The sequence below is a fragment of the Lactuca sativa genome, chromosome 3, assembly GCF_002870075.4.
Source record: "Lactuca sativa cultivar Salinas chromosome 3, Lsat_Salinas_v11, whole genome shotgun sequence".
Classification (NCBI taxonomy): domain Eukaryota; kingdom Viridiplantae; phylum Streptophyta; class Magnoliopsida; order Asterales; family Asteraceae; genus Lactuca; species Lactuca sativa.
The window spans coordinates 87556283-87579459 of NC_056625.2; the positions used below are offsets into that span (position 1 = coordinate 87556283).

Sequence of the window (23177 nt, forward strand, 5' to 3'; positions counted from 1 at the left end):
TGCCACGCTCTTATATAGAGATGATTGGTATGCTGTTGCTGTTGTTTTAACTTTTGTGCCACTGGATCGGTGATTCCCAGAAGCTGCGAAAGTCGATAGCCATCATCGACTCCGTATTGGCTTTATATGTGGATTACTAATATTCTTAATATACCATAGTTGACTTGCCCTGACTCGCCGTCAGTCCATAAACTCCACAGAACATTTGTCGGATTTCAATTGTTTAACGGTGGTTCTATCCATTTACCCTTATCTACTCCTAGTCTCTAACTCCTCCCTCATATTTTTTTTTATTATATTATATTAATATAATTTCACTTATTGAATACACTTAGGTAATTCTAATACTAAGATCTTAAAAGTGATAAATGGTGTCAACTACTTTGATTATATTTAGAAATAATATGTTATAATTTACCAATTCCTTTCAAAATTCCATTACAACTGTTATTTCTTTGTTTGCTTTTAATTATTTTTAATATATACAAATAACTAATTTTATTATATTTATATATAATTTTCTTATAATTTACAAATTCCTTTCAAAATTCCATTCCAATTGTTATTTCTTTGTTCGTTTTGATCATTTTTAATATATACAAATAACATCAATCAAAGGATTTTTAGTCTAGAAGTCTAGGATAAGGTCATCCAAGAGTTGTATGAAACTTTAATAGATTAAATGTGAATATAATATAAAGGAGAGAGAGAGAGAGAGTGTAGAATTGAATGGTCATTAAACGGTACATTAGAATTGTAATGAAAATTTATGAATTTTTTTGAAGTTCAAATCCTCTTGTGGACAAAGGAATAGATTAGTAGGTGTGTGTATATATATATATATATATATATATATATATATATAGAGAGAGAGAGAGAGAGAGAGAGAGAGAGAGAGACCCCGATAGGGGTGAGCAAACCCCAAACTGGAAACTGAAAAACGACAAAAACTGATGGCACCGAAACAAAAACCAAAGCATAAACCGATGGGTTGAATTATGGTTTTTCAAAAACTGAACTTTTTTGTTTGGGTTCAGTTTTGTAAATATAAGAAATCGAGAAAAATTGAATCGAACCAAAGTTTATAGAATACATAAAAACGGTATAAACATTATATTTAAATCAATGTAAATAAATCACAAGTATTAGCTTCGTTGGGTTGGTAAATCAATGGACATTGCTACAAGAGTTCTCGTGTTCCAATCTTTCTAACTACCTCTTCTCTAAATCTTCAATTTTTTATATGATAGCAACTATAGTTGTCCTACATCACCCATTGCATACAACTTCCACCATCTACATCTCTTATATAGTGCATAAGGGCTTGTACATCGGTCAATGCACACAACATCAAACCACATCAACCTTTATATAATGATTTGCAAGACTTTTAATATATAGAAACCATACTATGGGTTTGGGTGGGTTCGGTTTTACGTAAACCACCCATGTTCACCCTTAATTATACTGATTTATTGATATGGATGTGATCCATATTCACCCTTAATTATACTGATTTATTGATATGCATGTTTGTAATTATTTTTAAAACATCAATCAAATTCTATTATAAGTGATAATTCTAACGATGTTAGATGATTGAAGAATAAATCATCCAACTCGTTTGTTTCTATTTTATGTCACTGTATTGTATATGTTTTTTTTTTAGTATATATACATTTTCTAGATTTTCTCTTTCAACATTGATAGAATATCGCATAGTTTCACATTCTTTCATGACAAATCGGCCACTAAACAAGCTTCATTATCAGGCAATCGAATTATATATGTACATGGCAGCCCTAGGAATATATCGGAAACATAGTAAAAAGAACTTTAATTTTTTTATGGTGGCAAAATATTTTTAAAGAGTCAAAATATATTATTTTGTAGGGCTTAAAATATATTATTTTTGAAAAAAAAAACATATTTTTTTAATTATTATTATTTTTTGTTATTGGGGCAGCTGCCCCCATTGCCCCAGTGTTGGTCCGTCGGTACATTTGGCCCTCCAAAATGTTGTGTGGGTTCATGGTTATTTTTTCACATACCACACTTAATGTCCAAAAGTTATATAATTTTGAATGTTTACCCTTTATAGGAATAAACTTAAATATTGTATCATGTTGGCGGAAAGTATAGATGTGTTGTTGACAATTTTGGTTGTGTTTTTTAGATGAAAACTCATCATTTGATGTGAATGAAATGTATCATTGTTAGAATAATGCTTAGAGTTTTAGTTAACAATCTTTAACCAACGATAACTAAATTTGACCATTGACCAGCTCTATGTTACCGACTCTAACTTTATGTTAACATTCCCCCTCAAGCGAAACATTTAGAAGGATGTGAAGTTTGGAACAAAGTAGTTGGAAATAAGGAGCTTTTAAACCTTTCATAAGAACGTATATAAGTTGAGAGCCAGATGGTAAGACTATCGTTTAAAACCATATCACGAACTAAATGTATGTCTTTATCGATATGTTTGGATCTTTGATGAAAAATGGGATTTGTTGCAAAATACGTGGCTCTAGTATTGTTAAACCAAAGATTGGGTGAACAAAACAATGAAAACTTTAGCTCATGAAGAAAAGAGAGAACCTACCTAACTTTAACAGCCACAAGTGCAAGAGAACAACACTCAACATTCATGTTCGATCTTGTAACCATGTTTTGGTTCTCCAAATACTAATTAATAAGTTTAGGCCAAGGAACATTCAGTAACCACTCGTCAATCATCGATCAATAGTACAATCAGTCCAATCCATATCGGAAACGCATATAAAGACATGGAAAACAACTTACATATCATAAGGCCATGCGAAGATGTACCTCTAAGATAACATATTATTCACTACACAACAATCTAATGTTTATCAGTCGGTTGTTTGAGAAATTATGAAGCTTTGCTTATAGCATATGTGATTTTGGGTCAAGCCACAATCCAATGATACTTCGATGTATAAACCTACCATCTAATGGTGTATTAGAATATCGGGATAATTGTTGGCCGACACATATCGGCAGGGGCGGTCCTAGCTAGGTGTCCGATGTGGCACCGGCAACACCTAGCTTCCGCGCACCTAGTAGAAAAATTTTCGTTTTTTTTAAATTTTACCTATTGTGCCACTACGAAAAAAAATCGTGCAACTACTAAAAAAAATTTGGGCAACTAGCAAACTACATAAAAAAATATTGTTACTGTATCGGGAATTACCAAACGAAAAAAATAATAACGAGCCCAAATGTCCAATGTTTTAATCAATTATTGTCTAATAGTTCAATTGCCCAAAGTTCAAAATAAAACATAATTGGATAAATTAGCAATTGGGCTAATTGCTTGTAAAAAAATAGCCCAATCCTAATTAATTGAGTATTATCGGTTGAAAAAAAAATCACGATTACAGAATCGAAATTAAACTACTCGACTTCCTGATTTGCATCAAAAATCGTTCGACCAATCAACCATTCGACCTTCGATCGTGCCTTGGCAGACTCGTGACCTCACAATTTTTCATCCTTGATCGATTTCATTATTGGATCGATCACAATCCTTGATCGATTTTGTAACGCCCGCAATCCGGGCTAGTTAAATTAGAGGCAATAGGGGTCGAAAACGACTTTTCGACAAAAGATTATTTAGAATAAATAATCTTAACCAAGTTGTAGAGTATGTTACAAGGTTTCCGTACATATAAAGAACGCCGAAATCCGAGTTATAACGAAGAAGTTATGACCCGTCGAAGTTTCGCGACAGAACCGGCACGATACTGGAAAGCGTGAATAGTGAATTTACGATAGAGTGAGATTTAGCCTTAGCGATCTAAACGAAAGTCGTAGAATATGTTAAACTAAGAACATCGATAAAAAGAACGCCCAAATCTGACTTCGTATGAAGAAGTTATGATTTTTCGAAGTTTCGGACTAGCAGTGTACAGCCCGAAATTCGAATATTAGATCGAGCGGTTTTTAGCCGACATGACCTGAACGAGAATCGAAGATCTCGTTAAAATTAGCGTAACGAGAAAAAGATGGGCGAAAACGGATGTCGGATGAAGAAGTTATGAGGATTTAACGGACCAATCCTGTTCCGGCCTGTTAATAATATAAAATTTAAAATCGAGCCAAAATTAGCCGACGGAGTCTAAAAGAAAGTTTTAGAGTACGTTCCCACCTTCGCGTGGATATAAAGAACGTTAAAAACGGAGCTCGTATGAAGAAGATACGAATTTTTGAAGTTGTAACTCGAAATTGCAAAGCTGGTGCGAGGGAGGTGACGTGGCTCGATCAGGGCCGTAGCTTGCTGGTCACGGTCTGCTCTTCGGATTCAGACACCTGGCCTCGTTACGCCTCGCGTACGAAGGGAACGCGTCCGAGTACGCGCCGCGTCGGAAGAAGGCTACGCCCAGCGGACTTCGGATTGAACGGTTCCGGAGCATGCCACGATGACCCATCCGAGGAGTGCCACCTGTTGATCTTATCCGACGAGTACGCCCCGCGTAAGGTCCGAACTTCGGCCTATAAAAGCCAGCGAAGGCTGTCGACTTTCTTGCACATTTTTCACTTCTCTCTCTAATTACTTTCTCTCTCTAAGGTCCCAAACCACTCCTAAGCCCTAGGTAAAACCCCTTAGCACCCTAGGGAAGCCCCGAGGCTCCCGGAGTCCCGAAAAAAAGGAGTTTTTCGGTTTCGAAACGCTGCTCCAATTAAGTTCCGGTTTTCGATAAAATTCGCTGTAAGTGTGCTACGCTTACGCAATTTTTAATATAACTTTCAAATAATTATAGGAATGGTATTAGGTCCTTAAAATAACTATTTGGGCTATTATTATGAGTTATATTGAGCGTTATTAACGCCTAATAATAGTCAGACTAATTAATTTGTCGCGGTTATCGTTAGACTAAACCCTAGTGGTATTGGTACTAGGTTTTATCGAAGGAATATCGTTTTGAGAGTATCGAAGCGTTGTCCGAGTGCTGAGTCACCACCTACTCAGGTGAGTGCATAGTCCCTTTCATCTTACACATAAATATGAAGTATTTTATATAAACTACGTGTTATGTGTGCATATTATCTGAATACTTGCTGTCTATGTTGGATGAACGTTTTATACATGTTTTAAAGGATTTAAACTGTATACGTATTTTATATATACGAATATGTTGGGTATGAGATGGGTAGATGAATGATGAGAGATAGAAGATGACGTGAGTATACATTGGCAGCTATAGACTTAGTGCCTATGGGACAAACACCGGTAGCTATGGACTTGGTACCTGTTAGACATTGGTAGCTATGGATTTAGTACCTATTAGGAATTGGTAGCTATGGACTTAGTACCTATTAGTTAGACGCTGGTAGCTATGGATTTAGTACCTGTTAGGAATTGGTAGCTATGGACTTAGTTATTGAACACTGGTAGCTATGGATTTAGTACCCAATGAGTAAGATATAGCAGCTATGGAATTAGTGCTCTACGAACGAACATCGGCAGCTATGGATTTAGTGTCATTCCTATAACCCTGGAAGTAAGGGACTTCGGAATAAACGAATGCAGGATAGATGACTCTTAGGTTAAATCCTTAAGAGTTAAGAAGATAACGGGGATGGGTAATTGGGTTGATTGTTTGATGATTGAACATAACAATTATATTATTGTGGGTTGAAAACCCTATGTACTCACCAGGTTTCCCAACCTGACCCACTCAGTTTATGTATATCACAGGTGACGAAGTGAAGTAACATTACACTGAGAGATTTAAAGATATGTAGATCACTAGTGTAAATCATTGTAAGTTCTGTTTATGCTTATGTTTCGGTATTAACGATAACATCCCAAACGTTTTAAAATGAAATAATTACGTTTCTTCGAAAATGTTTTAATAACGTATTTACCATGTTTTTCTGGGAACAAATTCCGCAACCTTTTTATAAAATGAAGTACTCTGATTTTTATAAAGCATAAACAAAAATCGGTTTTTTCTGGCCGTGATTTTGGGGATGTCACAGATTTTCAACAATTCTCTTGAAGACTTGAAGCAAGTATCGACCCTTTTCTGTCTTTCTTCAATTTCTACTGTTTTGGTTTATTGGTTAACAAATAACAAAATCCACTTCAAAGTTCAAACTTCAAAGCCCTGCACTAGAATGAAACAAGTAAGTTCTACTACCAATTCATTTAGATATTTGAAATTGATATGTTTTTTTGAAGTTATGGTTTGACTTGGGTGAAATTGATTTGTTTTATTGAAGTTATATTGTTTGCTTAGGTGCAATAGCTATGTTTTTTATTGAATTGATTGTTTGATTAGGTGAAATTGATATGTTTTATTGAATTTGTTGTTTAATTGGGTGAAAGCAACTTGTTTTATTGAAGTCATTGTTTGATTAGGTGTAATTGTTATGTTTTTATTGAATTTATTGTTTGATTAGGTGAAAGCAACTTGTTTTATTGAAGTCATTGTTTGATTAGGTGTAATTGACTAATTGTTATGTTTTTATTGAATTTATTGTTTGATTAGGTGAAGCAACTTTTTTTATTGAATTCATTGTTTGATTAGGTGTAATTGACTAATTGTTATGTTTTTATTGAATTTACTAGGTGTGAGACCCGTGTATTACACGGGTTGATTAAAAAAGTTAAATATAAGGTGTAGACAATAAGTATTTTCTAAAATAAATTTTTGAAATAAATATAAATGAAATGATGAATAACTAATTGATTCTATACTAATTAAAAAATTATTATTATGTTTTAAAAAATCATGTTGAATATAAATGTGTAAAAACTAAGTAGTTTTTAAAGTAAACTTTCGAAATAAATAGAATAAACCACAAGGACCATTTATGTAATTTGTCTTGATTAATCTATAATAATAAAACTAATTAATATAAATTCACAAATGTAATTTATTAGATAGAAATAAGAATTCACAAATGGAATGTTTATTATATACATTAATTCACATTAATTACTATGAGGTGACATTTAATAGGTGGAAGTTGAATAAAAATGAAAAAAATACAAAAAGGACAAGTGGAAAAAAAATAATTTTAAAATTCTAAGAAAATGACATGTGTCAAATTAAATAAGAAGTTGACATTTAACAAATTTATCTTTATTTATTAGGGTATATTTTTTTATTAGGTGAAAGTAACTCCTTTTTATTGAATTTATTGTTTGATTAGGTGTAATTGTTATGTTTTTATAGGTTAAACTAAGTGGTTTTTCTTTACCAAAAGACAAAGACCAAATCCTAATGAAAGTGGTGAAGAATGTTCCCAAATACCAATCTCCAATCAATCAATCCCTTCCGTTTCTAATCTTAATGTAACTCCACAAACACCAATCACCAATCAATTAATCCTTTCGGTTTCTAATGTAACTCCACAAACACCATGCTCTAACCAACCTAATGATAATGTTGACTTGAAGGATCTTCTAAAGGACCTGACGGATAGGCCATTGATTACAAGTTACAAACCAAATATAAGAGATGATGTAAGAAAAGCATATTTGCTTAAAGGACCGTGTCAAGTAAGGGCACATAAGTTTCCTAAAAAAAATAGGTGATAGATTTAGAAGATTCATTCTTTCATAGTTTGATGACTTTGATTGGCTGGAATATAGCATGAAAAAGAATAGTGTATATTTTTATATTTTTATTTGTGTGGGGACCTCATGGGACAAAAAGGTGGGAGAGATGCATTTGTTTCCCAAGGTTTTGATACTTGGAATAAAAAAGATGCATTTCGGACTCATGTGGGTGGTGTAGATAGTTTTCACAACAAAGCAAAAGAAAAGTGTGAGTTTTTAATGAGGAAAAACAAGCTATTAATGTAGTCTTGAGGAGGCAAACCAAAGTAGAGGACCATAAATATAAAGCTCGATTACGTGTTTCTATTATTGTTTTTAGACTTTTATTGAAAACCGGTTTAACATTTCGTGGTCATGACGAGTCTGTTAACTCGGAAAATAGAGGGCTTTACATTGAAGTGTTAAAAGTCATTCGAGAGACTAGTGAAGATATTTTCAACAATACTTTAGAAAATGCTCCTAAAAACAATCAACTTATTTCCCCTAAAATTCAAAAAGAACCTGTGCAATGTTTTGCACAAGAAGTACTTTTGAGTATTCGTGAAGAGATTGGTCAAGATGTTTTTGCTTTACTAGTTGATGAATCTAGTGATGTTTCAAAAAATGAACAAATGGCTATTGTTTTGCGTTATGTCGATAGTCTTGGCTTTGTGAAAGAAAGATTCATAGGACTAGTGCACGTGAAGGATACATCTTCTTTGACACTCAAAAATGTCATAAATGAAGTACATGCAAGTAATAAGTTGAGTTTTAGTCAGTAATTTATTCTTTAATTTTTTGTTATTTCAATTTAATATATATATATATATATATATATATATATATATATATATATATATATATTAATTGTTTTAAATTTTAATAGATAAGAGAACAAGGTTACGATGGGGCTAGCAATATGCGGGGGGAATTCAATGGTTTGAAAGCTTTGATATTACAAGAGAATGACATGGAGTTTTATGTACATTGCTTTGCACACCAACTTCAATTAGTAGTTGTGGCTGTAACAAAGAAGCATGATGGTGTTAGTGACTTCTTTGAGCAAATCGCGTTGGTGGTTAATGTTGTTTGTGCCTCGTGTAGAAGAAAGACTTACTACGAGAGCAAGCAAGAGAAAGGGTGCAAAAAGGCTTGTGTAGTGGTTAACTTGAAACCGAAAGAGGGTTAAATCAAGAGACAACACTTGTTCGAGCGGGAGAAACAAGATGGGATTCACATTTCAACACACTCACAAGTTTGATGAAGTTGTTTGCGGATGTTCTTGTAGTTTTAGATTTTGTGAAAGAGGGGGGAGGGTCATTGGCAAACCGTCAACAAGCATCTGGAATCTTAGCATATTTTAAATCATATGAGTTCGTGTTTTACTTACATATAATGTATGGCATTTTACACCTCACGAGACATTGTCAAAGCAACTTCAAAGAAAAGATCTAGACATTTTAGAAGTGGCTTCGATGGTTAGAGGGACAATGGAGGCATTGCAATCTTTTAGAAAAATAGGGTTTGCTAGCATTTTGCCAAAAGTATCATATTTTTGTCAAACACACGAAATTGATACTTTAGATATGGAAGAGTTGTATATTGGTGCGAGAAAACGTAGGACTATAAAGACTAATATGCTTCATTTTAAGGTTGAAATCTTCAACACGGTGGTAGATATGCAACTTACAGAATATCGGGATAGATTTAGTGAAACAAGCACCCAATTACTAGAATACATGGGTGCTTTGAGCCCTTGTGATTCATTTGCACAATTTGACAAATCAAAGTTATTGAAGTTAGGTAAGTTATACAAGTATGACTTTGATGATTCAAATATGATAGACCTTGAAGGACAACTTGAGATATTTTATCACTCTTGCATCAAAGATGAGCGCTTCACTAGTTTGAAAGGAATTTCCGACCTTTCTCGTTTGATGGTTAGTACGGGGAAGCATCAGTCTTATCCTTTGGTTTATAAGCTTTTAAAGTTGGCTTTGATATTACCCGTAGCACCCGCAAGTGTAGAAAGATGTTTTTCAAAGATTAAGCTCTTGAAGACCGACTTGTGTAATAAAATTGGCGATGATTTTTGAACGACACATTGCTTTGTAATGTCAAGACCGAAACACTTGAGAAAGTTGAGAATGAAAAAGTAATTGAACGGTTTCAAAAGATGTCTGCACGAAGAGGACAAATTTAAATTCTAATAGATCGTTGTTATATTATGTTTAACCAGGAAAAAAATTGTATTAGATGTTTTATATTATGTTTGACCGGATTTTACTTTTAGTGTTTTATATTATGTTTGACCGGAAAAAATATTTGTGCAACCCCTACTACTAATTCATGCGTCCGCCCCTACATATCAGATAAGCAAGAGGTTTACATTGTGTCATACCAGTGCATTTTAACAAAACAAAAATATATTTTATTGAGATAAATGTACACCATCATGATTGATGTTGCTACGATCCAAAGAAAATAACTAAGTTGTCCTAAATCTTTAATAGTAAATTTTGAATTAAGTTTTTGAACTAATTCATCAATATAGTTTAGTGAACTTCCCATAATGATATTATCATCCACATAAACAACAACATATGTGACATAAAAAGGTATACAACTTACAAAGATAGATGTATATGAAACACATTGAGTGAATTCAAAAGACAACAACACCTTTGTTTAAAGAGCACACTCGAGGAGCATGTTTGAGTCCATAAGCACTTTTTGAGATAGAAATTATACAAGTTTGAAAAGTTTAATCAACAAATCCAATATGTCGATTCATAAACACTGTTTCCATAAGAAAAACGCATTGTTGACATCAATTTGTTGATGTTTCTATCCACATGAACTATAATCAAGATGACAAGTCGAATAGTAGAAGGTTAGCAACATGTCTTTGTTCTGAGAAACCTATTTGGCAAAAAAAACAAGCCTTATAGTGACTAACTGAACCATTAGATTCGTGCTTGAATTTATAGATCCAGTTGCATCTGACACTATTTTCATTCACCCGTCTTCGAACTAAAACTTGAGTTGGGTTTTCTTTAAGAGCATCGATTCCATCTTTCATTGCTTCCCACCATGTTAGATATCTTTTAGCTTGATTGAATGTAGAAGGATCAATAGTCGGACAAAGTTGAGTTTGATAAATAAACTCGTCATTTTGAGACTTTGGTTGTCAAGTATTATCAAGATTTGAATTGTCATTAGATATGATACACTAATAACGTGTGTTGTAATATTGGATGTAGAATGAGAAGTGGATGACAAGGGAAATTTTCATGAGATAAACTTTCAATTAGATCTTGTATTCGCGAAGCACCAACAACTATTGCTTATATTCGTGAAGTAACCAAAAAAGCGATTGTAAAAAATGAACTTGTTTTTGTTTTTGATTATTGTAACAAATGTGATGGAATGGAAACCACGTTTTCATAAAAATACACATGTCATGAAATGTATGTCTTTTAAGTACAAGGATCATAACATATATACCCTTTGTATTTTTTTTCTTTGAATTATTCAAAGACAAAGAGTACATTTGTCCGTTTACAATAAAAACGTGTTTTATTAAGGATGTTAACCAAAATGACAAATGGTTGTGGAAAGTATTGGAATGAAAAGATGATAATTTCCATGTGATTTGACAAGTTTAGGAAGAAAAATGAGAGAGAGAGAGAGAGAGAGAGAGGACCGATGTGGAGTTAAAGATCGAAATAAACATTTATCATATTACAACACAGGTTCCATATAAAGACATTTTTTTTATCTCACGGCCGATTACACAATGCAAATGCTGTTTAAATGATAGACGGCTAAACCCTTAGTTATATATTCAAGCTTTTGAAAAACAAGTCCAAGGACTTGTCCAATGCATATATTTAGCTTCATCTAGATCCTAATAAAAAGAGACGAATATACATGATTGAAATATGTGATGAGGAGGCGGAAATGTAGTTATTCCGTAGGTAATTAATTACCTAAATTGAAATGAATCCTAGCCCAAAACGAAAACCTAAGTTGAATTAAACAAAAAAAAAAAAAAAAAAAAAAACTTACTTGAAACAGTGATGAGGATGGCGATGGAAATTTTCCATAATAATATTTTCGATCTTATCATTTCCATCCACACTATTTAGCTTTATTAAATCAAACAATTTTAGGTTCATCTAGATCCTAATAAAAAGAGACGAATATACATGATTAAAATATGTGCGACTTGCGACTAGTTAAACATAAATTTCATTAATAAGACATCTAATAATTATTTTTCCGCAATGAAGGGAAAAATAAAATGATATCTATTAGTTATACTATTTAGTATGAGGTATGTTTCACGCCTCACGACTCACGCAACCATATGAGCATATGATATCTTCATTTTCAAGCAACGTCAAAGAAAAAGTGATGACGTTCACAATCCCCACTTCGTGAAGAGAAAATTATGTTGTTTAACCATTCAGAAGAAGTTTCAATGCCTACCGATTTAAATGTGGCTGAACCAAACGTCCAAAATGTTGACCGATTCAAGGTGTTCATATGTCCTAAACAACCCCTAATACTTTTTGTGTAATTATAGAAACTAGATGTGAAACCTGTATATTATACGGGTTAGTAATCAGAAAATTAAATATAAAGGTTTAAATAAAATTTATTTAAATTTGAAAATTTAAATTTTGAATTTAAAAGGAAAGATATTAATTAAATATAATATATGAATAGTAATACTCTACTTTATTAACTACGTGAGACCCATGTATTACATAGGTTTAATTAAAAAAATAAATATAAAATTTTAACAATTTGAAAAGTTTGAATTTATAAGAAAAAGAAGAAAATTTTGAATTATTAAAATTAATGAAACTTTAATGTATTGAATACATTACATATATAATCTTTTTCTAATAAATACTTTACATATATATTACCTTACACATTAAATGTGGAATTTTAATTTAATAAAATGAAAAATATAATAAAATTACAAGTGGAAAATAAAAAAATTAAAAATTCTAGAAAATGTCATGTGTCCAAATGAAGGAGAAGAGGACATGTGGCAAAAAAACCTTCATTTATTATAGTAGATTTTCAATTAAATGAATTAATAATTGAGGTTTAAATGTCATGTTTTAATTAAAAAAATATAAAATTGAGAAAAATAACAAATGAAAAAACATTTATTCAAAAATAATATAAAATGTTATGTGTCCAAATGAAATGAATGAAAGAATAACATATAAAAAAAAGATTTTGATTTATTAGAAAGAATATTATCTCAAAAGCAAAAACCATATAAATAAACTCAAGGTTTTGAAGTCATATGCAACTATATTATTATTTAAATTAAAATTAATTAATAAAAACTCTATGCTACAATATTAGCATTATTTCCTTTTTGGCGGGCAATAAAAATGGGGAATTGATTACTTATTTCTGTAAATTTTAGTTTTGGTTTCGTAAAATTTTAATATAAAAATAGTATAACCTTCAAAAAGGGACGACAGTTTATGGAATTGTGGCAAGTACACGATTAAATAACAATTCACAGGCTAGCTAGCAAGTCAACTATGGTATGTAAGATATATTAGTAAACAAGCCATGGTAGTCCACCATAGCCAGTCTATTTTTGGGGCTGTTAAGAACCACCAATCTACTGGCATAAAAATATCTTATATAAGACCGTCGCCCTTTATTACCCAAAAATCATTCCAGACCTCATTAACTTTTCTCCATTTCAAGCAATGGAGACTTCGGTCATCACTACCCTTGGCCTTGCCGCTATCATCTTCATCCTCTTCAAGCTAGTAACACGTCCCAAATCAAAGAAAAATCTGCTCCCAGAGCCATGGAGACTACCAATAATCGGACACATGCACCATTTGATAGGTATGTAATCTTGTTTCAATCTTTGCTATGAATCCTTAACATTTTAATCTTATCTTTTTTTGCATAGAACTTTACTTTTGCTGATGATAAAACCATCCTTTTATAGGTACGATGCCACATCGTGGTGTCATGGAGTTAGCAAGGAAACATGGATCTCTCATGCATCTACAACTTGGAGAGGTGTCCACGATCGTTGTTTCATCCCCACGTTGGGCAAAAGAGGTTCTGACAACGTATGATATTACTTTCGCAAACAGACCGGAGACTTTAACCGGTGAGATTGTTGCATATCACAATACCGATATTGTCCTTGCTCCCTATGGTGAATACTGGAGGCAGTTGCGAAAGCTTTGCACCTTGGAGCTTTTGAGTAACAAGAAAGTGAAGTCCTTTCAATCCCTTCGTGAGGAGGAGTGTTGGAATTTGGTTAAGCATATTCGATCAACTGGGCAGGGATCACCAATCAATCTTTCAGAAAACATTTTCAAGATGATTGCTACCATACTTAGTAGGGCGGCGTTTGGAAAAGGAATCAAAGACCAAATGAAATTTACCGAATTAGTAAAAGAAATACTAAGGTTGACTGGAGGTTTTGATGTGGCGGATATCTTTCCTTCTAAAACGTTGCTTCACCACCTTTCAGGGAAGAGAGCTAAGTTAACCAACATACACAATAAGCTTGACAATTTGATCAACAATATCATGGCCGAGCACCCTGGAAATCGTACAAGCTCATCACAAGAGACTCTACTTGATGTTCTGTTAAGACTGAAAGAAAGCGCTGAGTTTCCATTGACAGCAGACAACGTCAAAGCAGTCATCTTGGTAAGTATATATCTGCTTATGCCTATCGATAAATTTGATTGTTGCACACTATTTCTCTTGAAGACTCACAATTTGAATCAAATGATGCAGGATATGTTTGGAGCTGGCACAGATACATCATCAGCCACAATTGAATGGGCAATCTCTGAATTGATAAGGTGTCCAAGAGCGATGGAGAAAGTACAAGCAGAACTAAGGCAAGCACTAAATGGAAAGGAAAGGATCCAAGAGGAAGATATACAAGAACTAAACTACCTAAAGCTAGTGATCAAAGAAACATTGAGGTTGCACCCACCACTACCGTTGGTTATGCCTAGAGAGTGTAGGGAGCCATGTGTGTTGGGGGGATACGACATACCAAGCAAGACAAAACTTATTGTCAATGTGTTTGCCATAAACAGGGATCCTGAATACTGGAAAGATGCTGAAACTTTCATGCCAGAGAGATTCGAAAACAGCTCCATCACTGTAATGGGTTCAGAGTATGAGTATCTCCCGTTTGGTGCTGGAAGGAGAATGTGTCCTGGAGCTGCCCTTGGTTTAGCCAACGTGGAACTTCCTTTGGCTCATATACTTTACTACTTCAACTGGAAGCTCCCAAATGGCAAAACTTTTCAAGACTTGGATATGACTGAGAGCTTTGGAGCCACTGTTCAAAGAAAGACCGAGTTGTTACTAGTGCCTACAGATTTCAAAACACTTGAAGCGTCAAGTTATTGAGGTTGAAGGAATTATTAAAAAAAATGATTGCGCCTTGAATCAGAATTATCTCCTTCTTGGTTGAGATGGTCCCTTTTCTCCTTATTCCTTAATAAGTAAATAACACATTTTCTTGTAATACCAATCATATAATCACGTTTATTGCATTTTAGTACAATTTCATTCCGGGTTGAGTCCAATTTGTGGATTGTCAATTTCTTTGTTTACCTTTTGAATGCATGAGAACCCGTTGGGCAAAAGATTCTATGTAAGAAATCATCTGTGTCATGGTACCATAATAAACGGTGCAAGGCTCGAGTTCAAGTGTTTAATTATATTGTTTAATTCATGAATATGTTATATGTAAAATAGAAGTGGGTATATATTATATTGTCTAATTCATTTTCGTGTGTTGCTTTCTGATGTGTTTCTAACATGTTGTATTAGAGCACACTAGGTTCTTCATCCTCGGTTGATGTTGTTATGTTATACAAAGTTTGTGAATTGAACCTCCTTTTTGTAGAGACAAGAGGAATAAGGTTCATGGATTCGGCTGGATTAATTATACCTGTTTGCTCTTTGTGAAGACAAGTTTGCCCAATGTGTGGTGTATGAGGCCGAGTGAAAAGATCTTTGTGTGAATTCATTTTAATGGTGATTGGATGGGTGAACATTAACCTAATTAGAACCGTTTATGTTCATATGGAGCAAAAAAATAAGGACTTTTGACATAAAAGTCCTTAAGTTTATAGGTTTTGTTAGTTTTGTCCTTGTGATGATTTTTTGTTTGTTAATGTCCAAAATTTGCAAGGTTTTTTTTTATTTTTGCCCTTGCTACCTATAATAGTAGATGTCCAGGGAAAAAACCAACAAAATTTAACAAAATTAAAGACTTTCATGTCAAATTTGGAAAACATAATTACGATAAAAAACATATAAGATTTGTAAACTTAACAGGTTTTTTGCAAATTTGAAAAACATAATTAGGGTAAAAACATACAAGATTTGTAGAAAGGACAAAAATGAAAAAAACTTGGTAAATTTTAGATATTAACGAACAAAAAATCGTCATAGGGACAAAACCAACAAAACCTAATAAACTTAAGGACTTTTATGTCAAAATCCCAAAAAATAATGATGATCCTAATGAAGTTACTGATGTTTGAGGATAGTATAATTCTCATTGGTTTGACGAATTCTTATGGATGGAAATTTTTATGCATGTGACGATATAATAGGCAAATTCATTCTTTGCATTTGATATATGTAAGGCATGAACAAAAAAATTTGTTAAAATTGTATAATATGTTCAATGGCGGATCCAGAGATTATTGTAATTGGGGTGCATAGTTTACAACTATTATTAGTATGGGGACATTAATTAAAAATCAATTTTAATTATGAACTTTCTATATAAAATACTAGGTTAAGACTCATGTATTATATAGCTTCATTTTAAGGAAAAAAATATGAAATTCTAAACATTTGAGAAGTTTTAATTTATAAGAAAAAAATAAAAAAAATATTGAATTATTAAAATTAAATTGTTTGTTTTTCTTTTAAATTAAACAAATAATTTAGATAAATAAATAAAGGAAACTAAAGAAACTTTAATTTAGAAAATTTGAAATTAGAAGGAAGTCAATTAATGAAATTGATATGCATTTATTATTATATTTATTGCAATTATTACATTTAAATATTATGTGGAAATTAATAAAATGAAAAAAAAACCATAAAATGTCAAGTGGAAAAAAATTAATTGAAAATAACCATAAAATGACATGTGGTCAAATCAATGAGAGAGTGACATGTGACAAAAAGTTCTTTATTTATTAGGGAGGATATGTAAAAAAAACATGTTAAGTGTGGTGTATGCACCCCACTAAAACCCTCTACATCCCCTACTAAATATGTTGCCATTTTTTAAGAAGAAGTATAGTAATTAAAAAAGGTTCCAATTCTATAGGTGTATGCATAGACATCAACAGATGGTAATTGTGAAACATAGTCTTCATGTGGGATCTACATGGCTAAAGGAAAAAGATTTGATTTCTTTTCAAAGCATGGCATTATATGGTTTTATCGTTGTATAAAATTCAATAAAGGACATGAATAATGCAAAAGTTGTACTAAGCAAGCAAATGTGATGCATAAGTCACACACAAAAGTATATGGTGTGCCAATAAAGGCTATATATTATGTGTACAAGAAAGGATCGTAGTTAAAAGATGATATTGACCTATAGTTAAAAGGTGATGTTGACCTATATTTAAAGCATCATCAATCGTTTATATTATATTGGATTAAGTGTCTAAGTCCATAACTAAATTGATATATACTTGAATTAAAAGAAAAGTCTTTATTAGGTTGCCTTAAAAGTAGTAATTGACGGAATGACTTTTACAAAGAAAGGTTGATTTATTGATTTCTTATAAATAGAAATAAATAGTTTGTTAATATATTATGAGATTAATATATTCATTATAAATAGTATTATTTAATTAATAATTAATCAGAAATTGTTAGAATTAATTTTGTGATTAATTTAATGATGAGATGACTTTTACAAAGAAAGGTTGATTTATTGATTTATTATATGATTAATAAATAGTTTGTTAATATATTATGAGATTAATATATTCATTATAAATACTATTATTTAATTAATAATTAATCAGAAATTATTAGAATTAATTTTGTGATTAATTTAATTAATTAAAAATACAATGACTAAAACTGTAATTGTTCAATAGTCGAACAAGAAAGTAATTCTAGAAAGTTCCAAGGGTTGGCCGAAATTCGTAGGCTCCTTAGGGTTTCTATATTATTCCATATGGATAATATGGATAATCAGGAAACTAGATAATTTCGGATTTAAAATAATATTATTTTATTTCAAATTAGGGTTTTTATGGTTTTCCTATCAGCTATAAATACGGTCCTTTGACATCATATTTTCATCCACTATTTTTCAAGAAAAAGATCTAAATTACAATCCTCTCTCCTCTCTCTGGAGGACGAGATGCGAGACCACTACCCAGAATTATTTGGGCCAGCAGACTTCGAGGACGAAGTCTAGTTCAAGTGGGGGATATTTGTAACGTCTGTTGCAGTTATTGTTTAAATTATTTAATATTTTAGGGTTTGTGCATGGGCTCGGCGAGTTGGAGAGCTCTGACCCGTCGAGTAGATACTATTAGGCGACGCGGGATTTAAACCCTACTCGATGAGTCGGAAGGCCCCGACTCGACGAGTAGGCTCTATAGAGAGAAACCCTACTTTCCAAGGGTTTGTGCCTTATTTAAAGGATCTATGGCTCATTTGTAGCCTCCCTCATCGTCTTTACAGCCCAGAAAGAAACCCTAGCCGCATATTTGAGCTTCCTTGAGAGTGTGTGAGTCTTAGAGAGTAAAACTTGTGCTTTTAACGAAGAAACTTGAAGGTTGAGGAGCTTGAAGATAGGAGAAGGCTTGGGATCCAACATCCACTGGTTGTGAGCATCCATTTAGAGGAAAAAAGTTACCGCCTTGATCACTTTTTGCTTAGATCTCATTTCATGGAAGGATATGGTCACTTTTGGGTGCAAAATAAGGTCATACTTGGATCTGGACTTATCACAAGGATATGGTTCCAGATCTAGACCTCTCTAGGTCCCCAATTCCATAAAGTTGCTCACTTTATCCAGCTTAGGCCCTTTCCATGAACTAAAACCTTGTAGCAAGCTTAGTTTTGATGTTTTAGCCATGTTAAGCCTTGCATGCACGTAACGTTTGCAACTTTACGTGGTATCTACACTAGGGTAGGTTGGATTTGAATTTTGGGACCTTAGATCCCACTGAAAAGGGTTGAATATAAAGGTGGCTGAAGGAACTCGTCGAGTCCCTTAGTTGACTCGACGAGTCGGGGTAGGGTTTGCCCATTTTTGAGTTCTGATTGAGTGCAGTGAAGGATTGGCGTTTTGGTCTGAATGGACTTTAGGTTTTCTAGGCATTTGATGAACTAGACGAGTCACTAAGGTGACTCTGTGAGTTGACTCGAGATTCAGTGGAATGGACTCGGAAGGAAATCGACGAATTGTTGGATGCACTCGATGAGTTGAGGTCAACATGGACAGTTGACCAGTGTTAGCTTTGAGGGTATGTATGGGATTATGACAAGTTAATCACATGTTGATTATAGGCAGTTGAGGAGGAGCAGTGTGTGAGATTTATCTAATCTTAGCTTATCAGTTCAGCATTCATGAGGTGAGTCTTCTCACCATACCAATAGGTCTAAGGCACCTAGGCCGGCCCATTTTATGATATGTGGATTGTCGATTTATTATGCGTTATGTTAGTATGACATTTGCATGGAAGACCCCGGGGGTACCCGTGGCAGTAGACTAAGACCACGTGGGGGTTCCCGTGGCATTTGGTAAAAGACCTTGGAGGGTTTCCATGGCATCCTAGTGTATTTACATGATTAGTTTGTATGATATTTTCTTGGTAGGAAGACCATGTGGGGGTTCACATGGCAGAAAGACCATGTAGGGGTTCCCATGGCAGGAAGACCATGTGGGGGTTCCCATGGCAGGTAATAAGACCACTTGGGGGTTCTAGTGGCACTAGGTGTATGGCCCTAGAGGGTTTCCATGACTTCCTTGTATGTTGTATGCATGGCTTATGTGATATATGAGGTTTTATAGCGATGTGATATGTGTTATGTGTTATGTGGGGTATGCTCTGGGGAACTCACTAAGCATTAGCTTATAGTTTGTGGATTTGTTTCAGATACATCTTAGCCCAAGGGCAAGGGCAAGGTTTGATGGCGCAGCGTGCACTCTCTCACAGGCATTTTTACGGGACACTCTAATGATTTGAAATAAAATTGTACTTGATATGAATTTTGAAATCAATTGTTTTTGGAATTTCATTGTTTGTGGAAAGTATTTTGGTTAATCAAAAATTAAAATTTTCTTTCGAAAATTTGGTCATTACAAGTTGGTATCAGTGCCTTGGTTTGAGGGATTCAGGCACACCCTCGGGTGTGTCGGGACTCAAACTAAGGAAAGTGTAAAATTCTTTTCGAAATAAAAAAAAATAAAAGTTCAAACTTTTAAAGAATGGAAAAGAGGAGAGTGCAACGTGCGTGATCGGCCGAGCCAAGTAAGTAGTTCCTTAATATGTTATCCATGTTATACTGATATTTGAACTATGATAATCGTATGGATTTTGCTATGTGTATGCTTTTAAATTTGTATACGATTAGGAGCTTATAGCCTTGGAATGATTGATTTGGCCTTATTTCCTGTTCCTTGTCTGGTTGTGGTCCTATGATAGGATCTATTATTCAGAAGTCTATTTGATCCTTTTTTGTATATAATTTGCATGCATAAAGGCAACCTGTTATGATTGGTATGATTGATGTGGGTAGAGAAAATCTTAGGATCGCCTAGGATTTGAGATATGCGGTAGTCTGTGGGATATGATTTGTTTTGGGACGGATTAGAATTATCAGGTAGAGCCTTGGGGAAGGTATAGGTAGGTGTGGAAGGTAGTATTGGGCATGTACTACTACGAACCAATGTTAGATCTGAAAGCTCTGAGGAGGACCGGTGTGGAAAGATCCCATATTTGGGCATCATGATCATTATGATTTGTGGCGTTGCAGTTCAGTATGGTGGTGACACGATTTGGACAAGGGGGATATGGATCCGGGGCCGGGTCAGGTGACACTATCGAGGCCATTAACGAGAGGCTGTGTGAGCTTATTGCAACATAGGTTACCAGGGGCATCCTTGATGTTACCCCAATTATCTTTTGGATGGTCAAGGAGGGTATGATGGAGATCATGGAGGATAGGCTCAAGGCATTTAGAGCATAGATTGTTGTGGGCCAGGTCAGGTCCCGAACTCCTTCGTTCCGGGAGTTCAAGGCGTACGAGGCACTAGAGTTTTTCGGGGTCAGGGACCCCATAGTAGCCGAAGGTGGGTGGCGGACATAGAGAACGCCCAACGCACGAGTTCTTGCCCTGATGAGGCAAAGGTGGGTTTTACTTCGTGTATGCTGAGTGACAGAGCCCGAGACTGGTAGGAGAGGTGACCAGTCAGGTGGGAGCAGTTGGTGTGGCTGAGATGACATGTGTCGAGTTTGTTCGGCGATTTGATTTGGAGTTTGCACCATCCGTTGAGGTAGAGTGGTTGGTGAGGGAATTTTAGGAGCTCCAGCAGACCATCGAGACTGTGGTGGAGATCACTGCCAAGTTTTTGGAACGAGCATTGTTAATTCCATAGTATGCTACCGATGAGGACATGAGGAGGACGCGGTATTATTCCACTTTGAGGGATGATATCCGGGAGTTTATGAGCTTCAATGGGTGCAAAATCCTAAATGAGATGGTTGAGAAGGCCCGTGAGCGGGAGATGGAGTCGGACTTTCGCACCAAGCGGAAGCCTAAGCAGGAACATATAGCAGTAGGTCAGGCTAAAAAGCCTAAGACCTCGGATTCATCTAGTAGGGGCCAACAGGGTTGTGGCCAGTGTGCCAAGTGTTGGAGATTTCATGATGGAGTTTGTCGAGGGACGGGCCCGGCATGTTATACGTGTGGTCAGCAGGGCCACGTGAGCAAGGATTGCCCCAAGAAGGGCTTAATTTGTTTCCATTGCAACCAGACTGGCCATAAAAAGGGTGATTGTCCAAGGTTGCAGGGAGGGGGAGGAGCAGTGGCGGCGCCTGCGCCCGCCACAGTGAGGATTAATGATAGCCAACGTGTTGATGCTCCAGCAGTGAAGAGACGTGCATTTCAGTTGACTACCGAGGAGGCTCGGGCAGCACCAGACGTTGTGGTTGGTACGTATTTTTATATTCTTGCTCTGGATTTATTGCATTGCTTATGTGTATACTGTGCTTAAGTATAGGGACCTTTTTGGTCAATGGTATGTCTGTTCATGTTTTGTTCGATTCGGGAGCTAACCGATCGTTTGTGTCTCTTATGCTTAGCAAGAAGTTTCGGGATGCGACGGGAACTTCGGATTCCCCGCTTGAGATAGAGATTGTATACGATCGCACCGTGAGTACAGTGAGGGTGTATCGGGACTGTGTCCTGAATGTTCTTGGGGAGAGGTTTCGTGTTGATTTAGTCTCAATACCGTTGCAAGGGTTGAAGGCGATTGTCGGGATGGACTGGTTGGGGGTCAACGGGGCCATGATCGATTGCGAGTGCCATTTGGTGAGGGTTCGAACCCCAAGTAGGGTACCGACCCTCTGCTCAGGTGCGAGAGCTAGGAGATTTATGCAGCAAGGTTATGCGGGATTTCTGGCATATATCTCGGATACGAGGGTTGAGACCACGACAGATGTGGGCAGTGTGCCGTTTGTACGGGAGTTTCAGGATATCTTTCCTGAGTAGTTACTAGGAGTGCCTCCGGAGAGGAAAGTGGAGTTTTGTATTGATTTGGTGTAGGGTGCCACTCTGATAGCGAAGGCACCATACCGACTGGCACCGCCCGAAATGCATGAGAAATCTACGCAGCTTCAGGAGCTGCTAGACCGAGGGTTTATCCGTCCGAGCAGTTCCCCGTGGGGAGCTCTAATCCTGTTCATGAAAAAGAAGGATGGATCACATAGGATGTGCATTGATTATCGAGAGCTCAACAAGCTAACGGTGAAAAACCATTATCCGTTACCGAGGATCGGTGATTTGTTTGATAAGCTGCATGGTGCGTCTTAGTTTTCCAAGATTGAGCTTCGGTCGGGATACCGTCAGATGAGGATTCGTGATGAGGATATACCGAAGATTGCATTCAAGACTCGGTATGGGCACTATGAGTTTGTGGTGATGCCTTTTGGGCTCACTAATGCCCAGCAGCGTTCATGGATCTCATGAACAGAGTGTGTAGACCGATGCTGGATCAGTCGGTGATCATTTTTATTGATGATATATTGGTCTATTCTAAGACCAGTAAATAGTATGAGCAGCACTTGAGGGAGGTATTGGAGACACTGAGAATGGAAAGGCTCTACGCCAAGTTCTCAAAGTGCGATTGTTGGATGCGTGAGGTACAGTTTTTTGGACACATCATCAACCAGGAGGGCATTTCGGTGGATCCGGGCAAGGTTGAGGTTGTGTTGCGGTGGGAAATACTGAAAAACGCATCGGAGATTCGTAGCTTCTTGGGTTTAGCGGGGCACTATCGGAG

General features: G+C 35.3%; 4 protein-coding genes across 4 annotated transcripts; all 4 read left to right on the forward strand.

Annotated features, from left to right (window-relative positions):
• Positions 1-7681: 7681 nt before the first annotated feature.
• Positions 7682-8765, forward strand: LOC111906191 (uncharacterized). The gene is made up of 3 exons (XM_023901918.2): positions 7682-7803; positions 7917-8322; positions 8463-8765. The coding sequence occupies exons 1-3, from the start codon at positions 7682-7684 to the stop codon at positions 8763-8765; spliced, it is 831 nt and encodes a 276-aa protein (XP_023757686.2).
• Positions 8766-9051: 286 nt separating this feature from the next.
• LOC111906192 (uncharacterized) lies at positions 9052-9672 on the forward strand. Its single transcript, XM_023901919.1, has one exon. The coding sequence runs from the start codon at positions 9052-9054 to the stop codon at positions 9670-9672; it is 621 nt and encodes a 206-aa protein (XP_023757687.1).
• Positions 9673-13275: 3603 nt separating this feature from the next.
• On the forward strand, positions 13276-15372 carry LOC111906167 (cytochrome P450 71AV8). Its single transcript, XM_023901895.3, has 3 exons — positions 13276-13474; positions 13581-14299; positions 14390-15372. The coding sequence occupies exons 1-3, from the start codon at positions 13330-13332 to the stop codon at positions 15017-15019; spliced, it is 1494 nt and encodes a 497-aa protein (XP_023757663.1). The 5' UTR covers positions 13276-13329; the 3' UTR covers positions 15020-15372.
• A 6002-nt stretch (positions 15373-21374) lies between these two features.
• LOC111906194 (uncharacterized) lies at positions 21375-22387 on the forward strand. Its single transcript, XM_023901920.2, has 3 exons — positions 21375-21548; positions 21651-21828; positions 21897-22387. Exons 1-3 carry the CDS (start codon positions 21375-21377, stop codon positions 22385-22387), a joined length of 843 nt encoding a protein of 280 aa, XP_023757688.2.
• The last annotated feature ends 790 nt before the right edge of the window (positions 22388-23177 follow it).

Excerpts from the sequence above, each read along its gene's own strand:
- LOC111906191 (XM_023901918.2), top strand. The coding sequence starts at position 7,682 with ATGGGACAAAAAGGTGGGAGAGATGCATTTGTTTCCCAAGGTTTTGAT. Across the intron at positions 7,804-7,916 it reads CACAACAAAGCAAAAGAAAA|ACTTTTATTGAAAACCGGTT; the intron begins GTGTGAGTTTTT and ends TATTGTTTTTAG. Across the intron at positions 8,323-8,462 it reads TCAAAAATGTCATAAATGAA|ATAAGAGAACAAGGTTACGA; the intron begins GTACATGCAAGT and ends AAATTTTAATAG.
- LOC111906192 (XM_023901919.1), top strand. The coding sequence starts at position 9,052 with ATGGTTAGAGGGACAATGGAGGCATTGCAATCTTTTAGAAAAATAGGG.
- LOC111906167 (XM_023901895.3), top strand. The coding sequence starts at position 13,330 with ATGGAGACTTCGGTCATCACTACCCTTGGCCTTGCCGCTATCATCTTC. Across the intron at positions 13,475-13,580 it reads ACACATGCACCATTTGATAG|GTACGATGCCACATCGTGGT; the intron begins GTATGTAATCTT and ends ATCCTTTTATAG. Across the intron at positions 14,300-14,389 it reads ACGTCAAAGCAGTCATCTTG|GATATGTTTGGAGCTGGCAC; the intron begins GTAAGTATATAT and ends CAAATGATGCAG.
- LOC111906194 (XM_023901920.2), top strand. The coding sequence starts at position 21,375 with ATGGTTGAGAAGGCCCGTGAGCGGGAGATGGAGTCGGACTTTCGCACC. Across the intron at positions 21,549-21,650 it reads GTTGGAGATTTCATGATGGA|ACTGGCCATAAAAAGGGTGA; the intron begins GTTTGTCGAGGG and ends CATTGCAACCAG. Across the intron at positions 21,829-21,896 it reads AGCACCAGACGTTGTGGTTG|GGACCTTTTTGGTCAATGGT; the intron begins GTACGTATTTTT and ends GCTTAAGTATAG.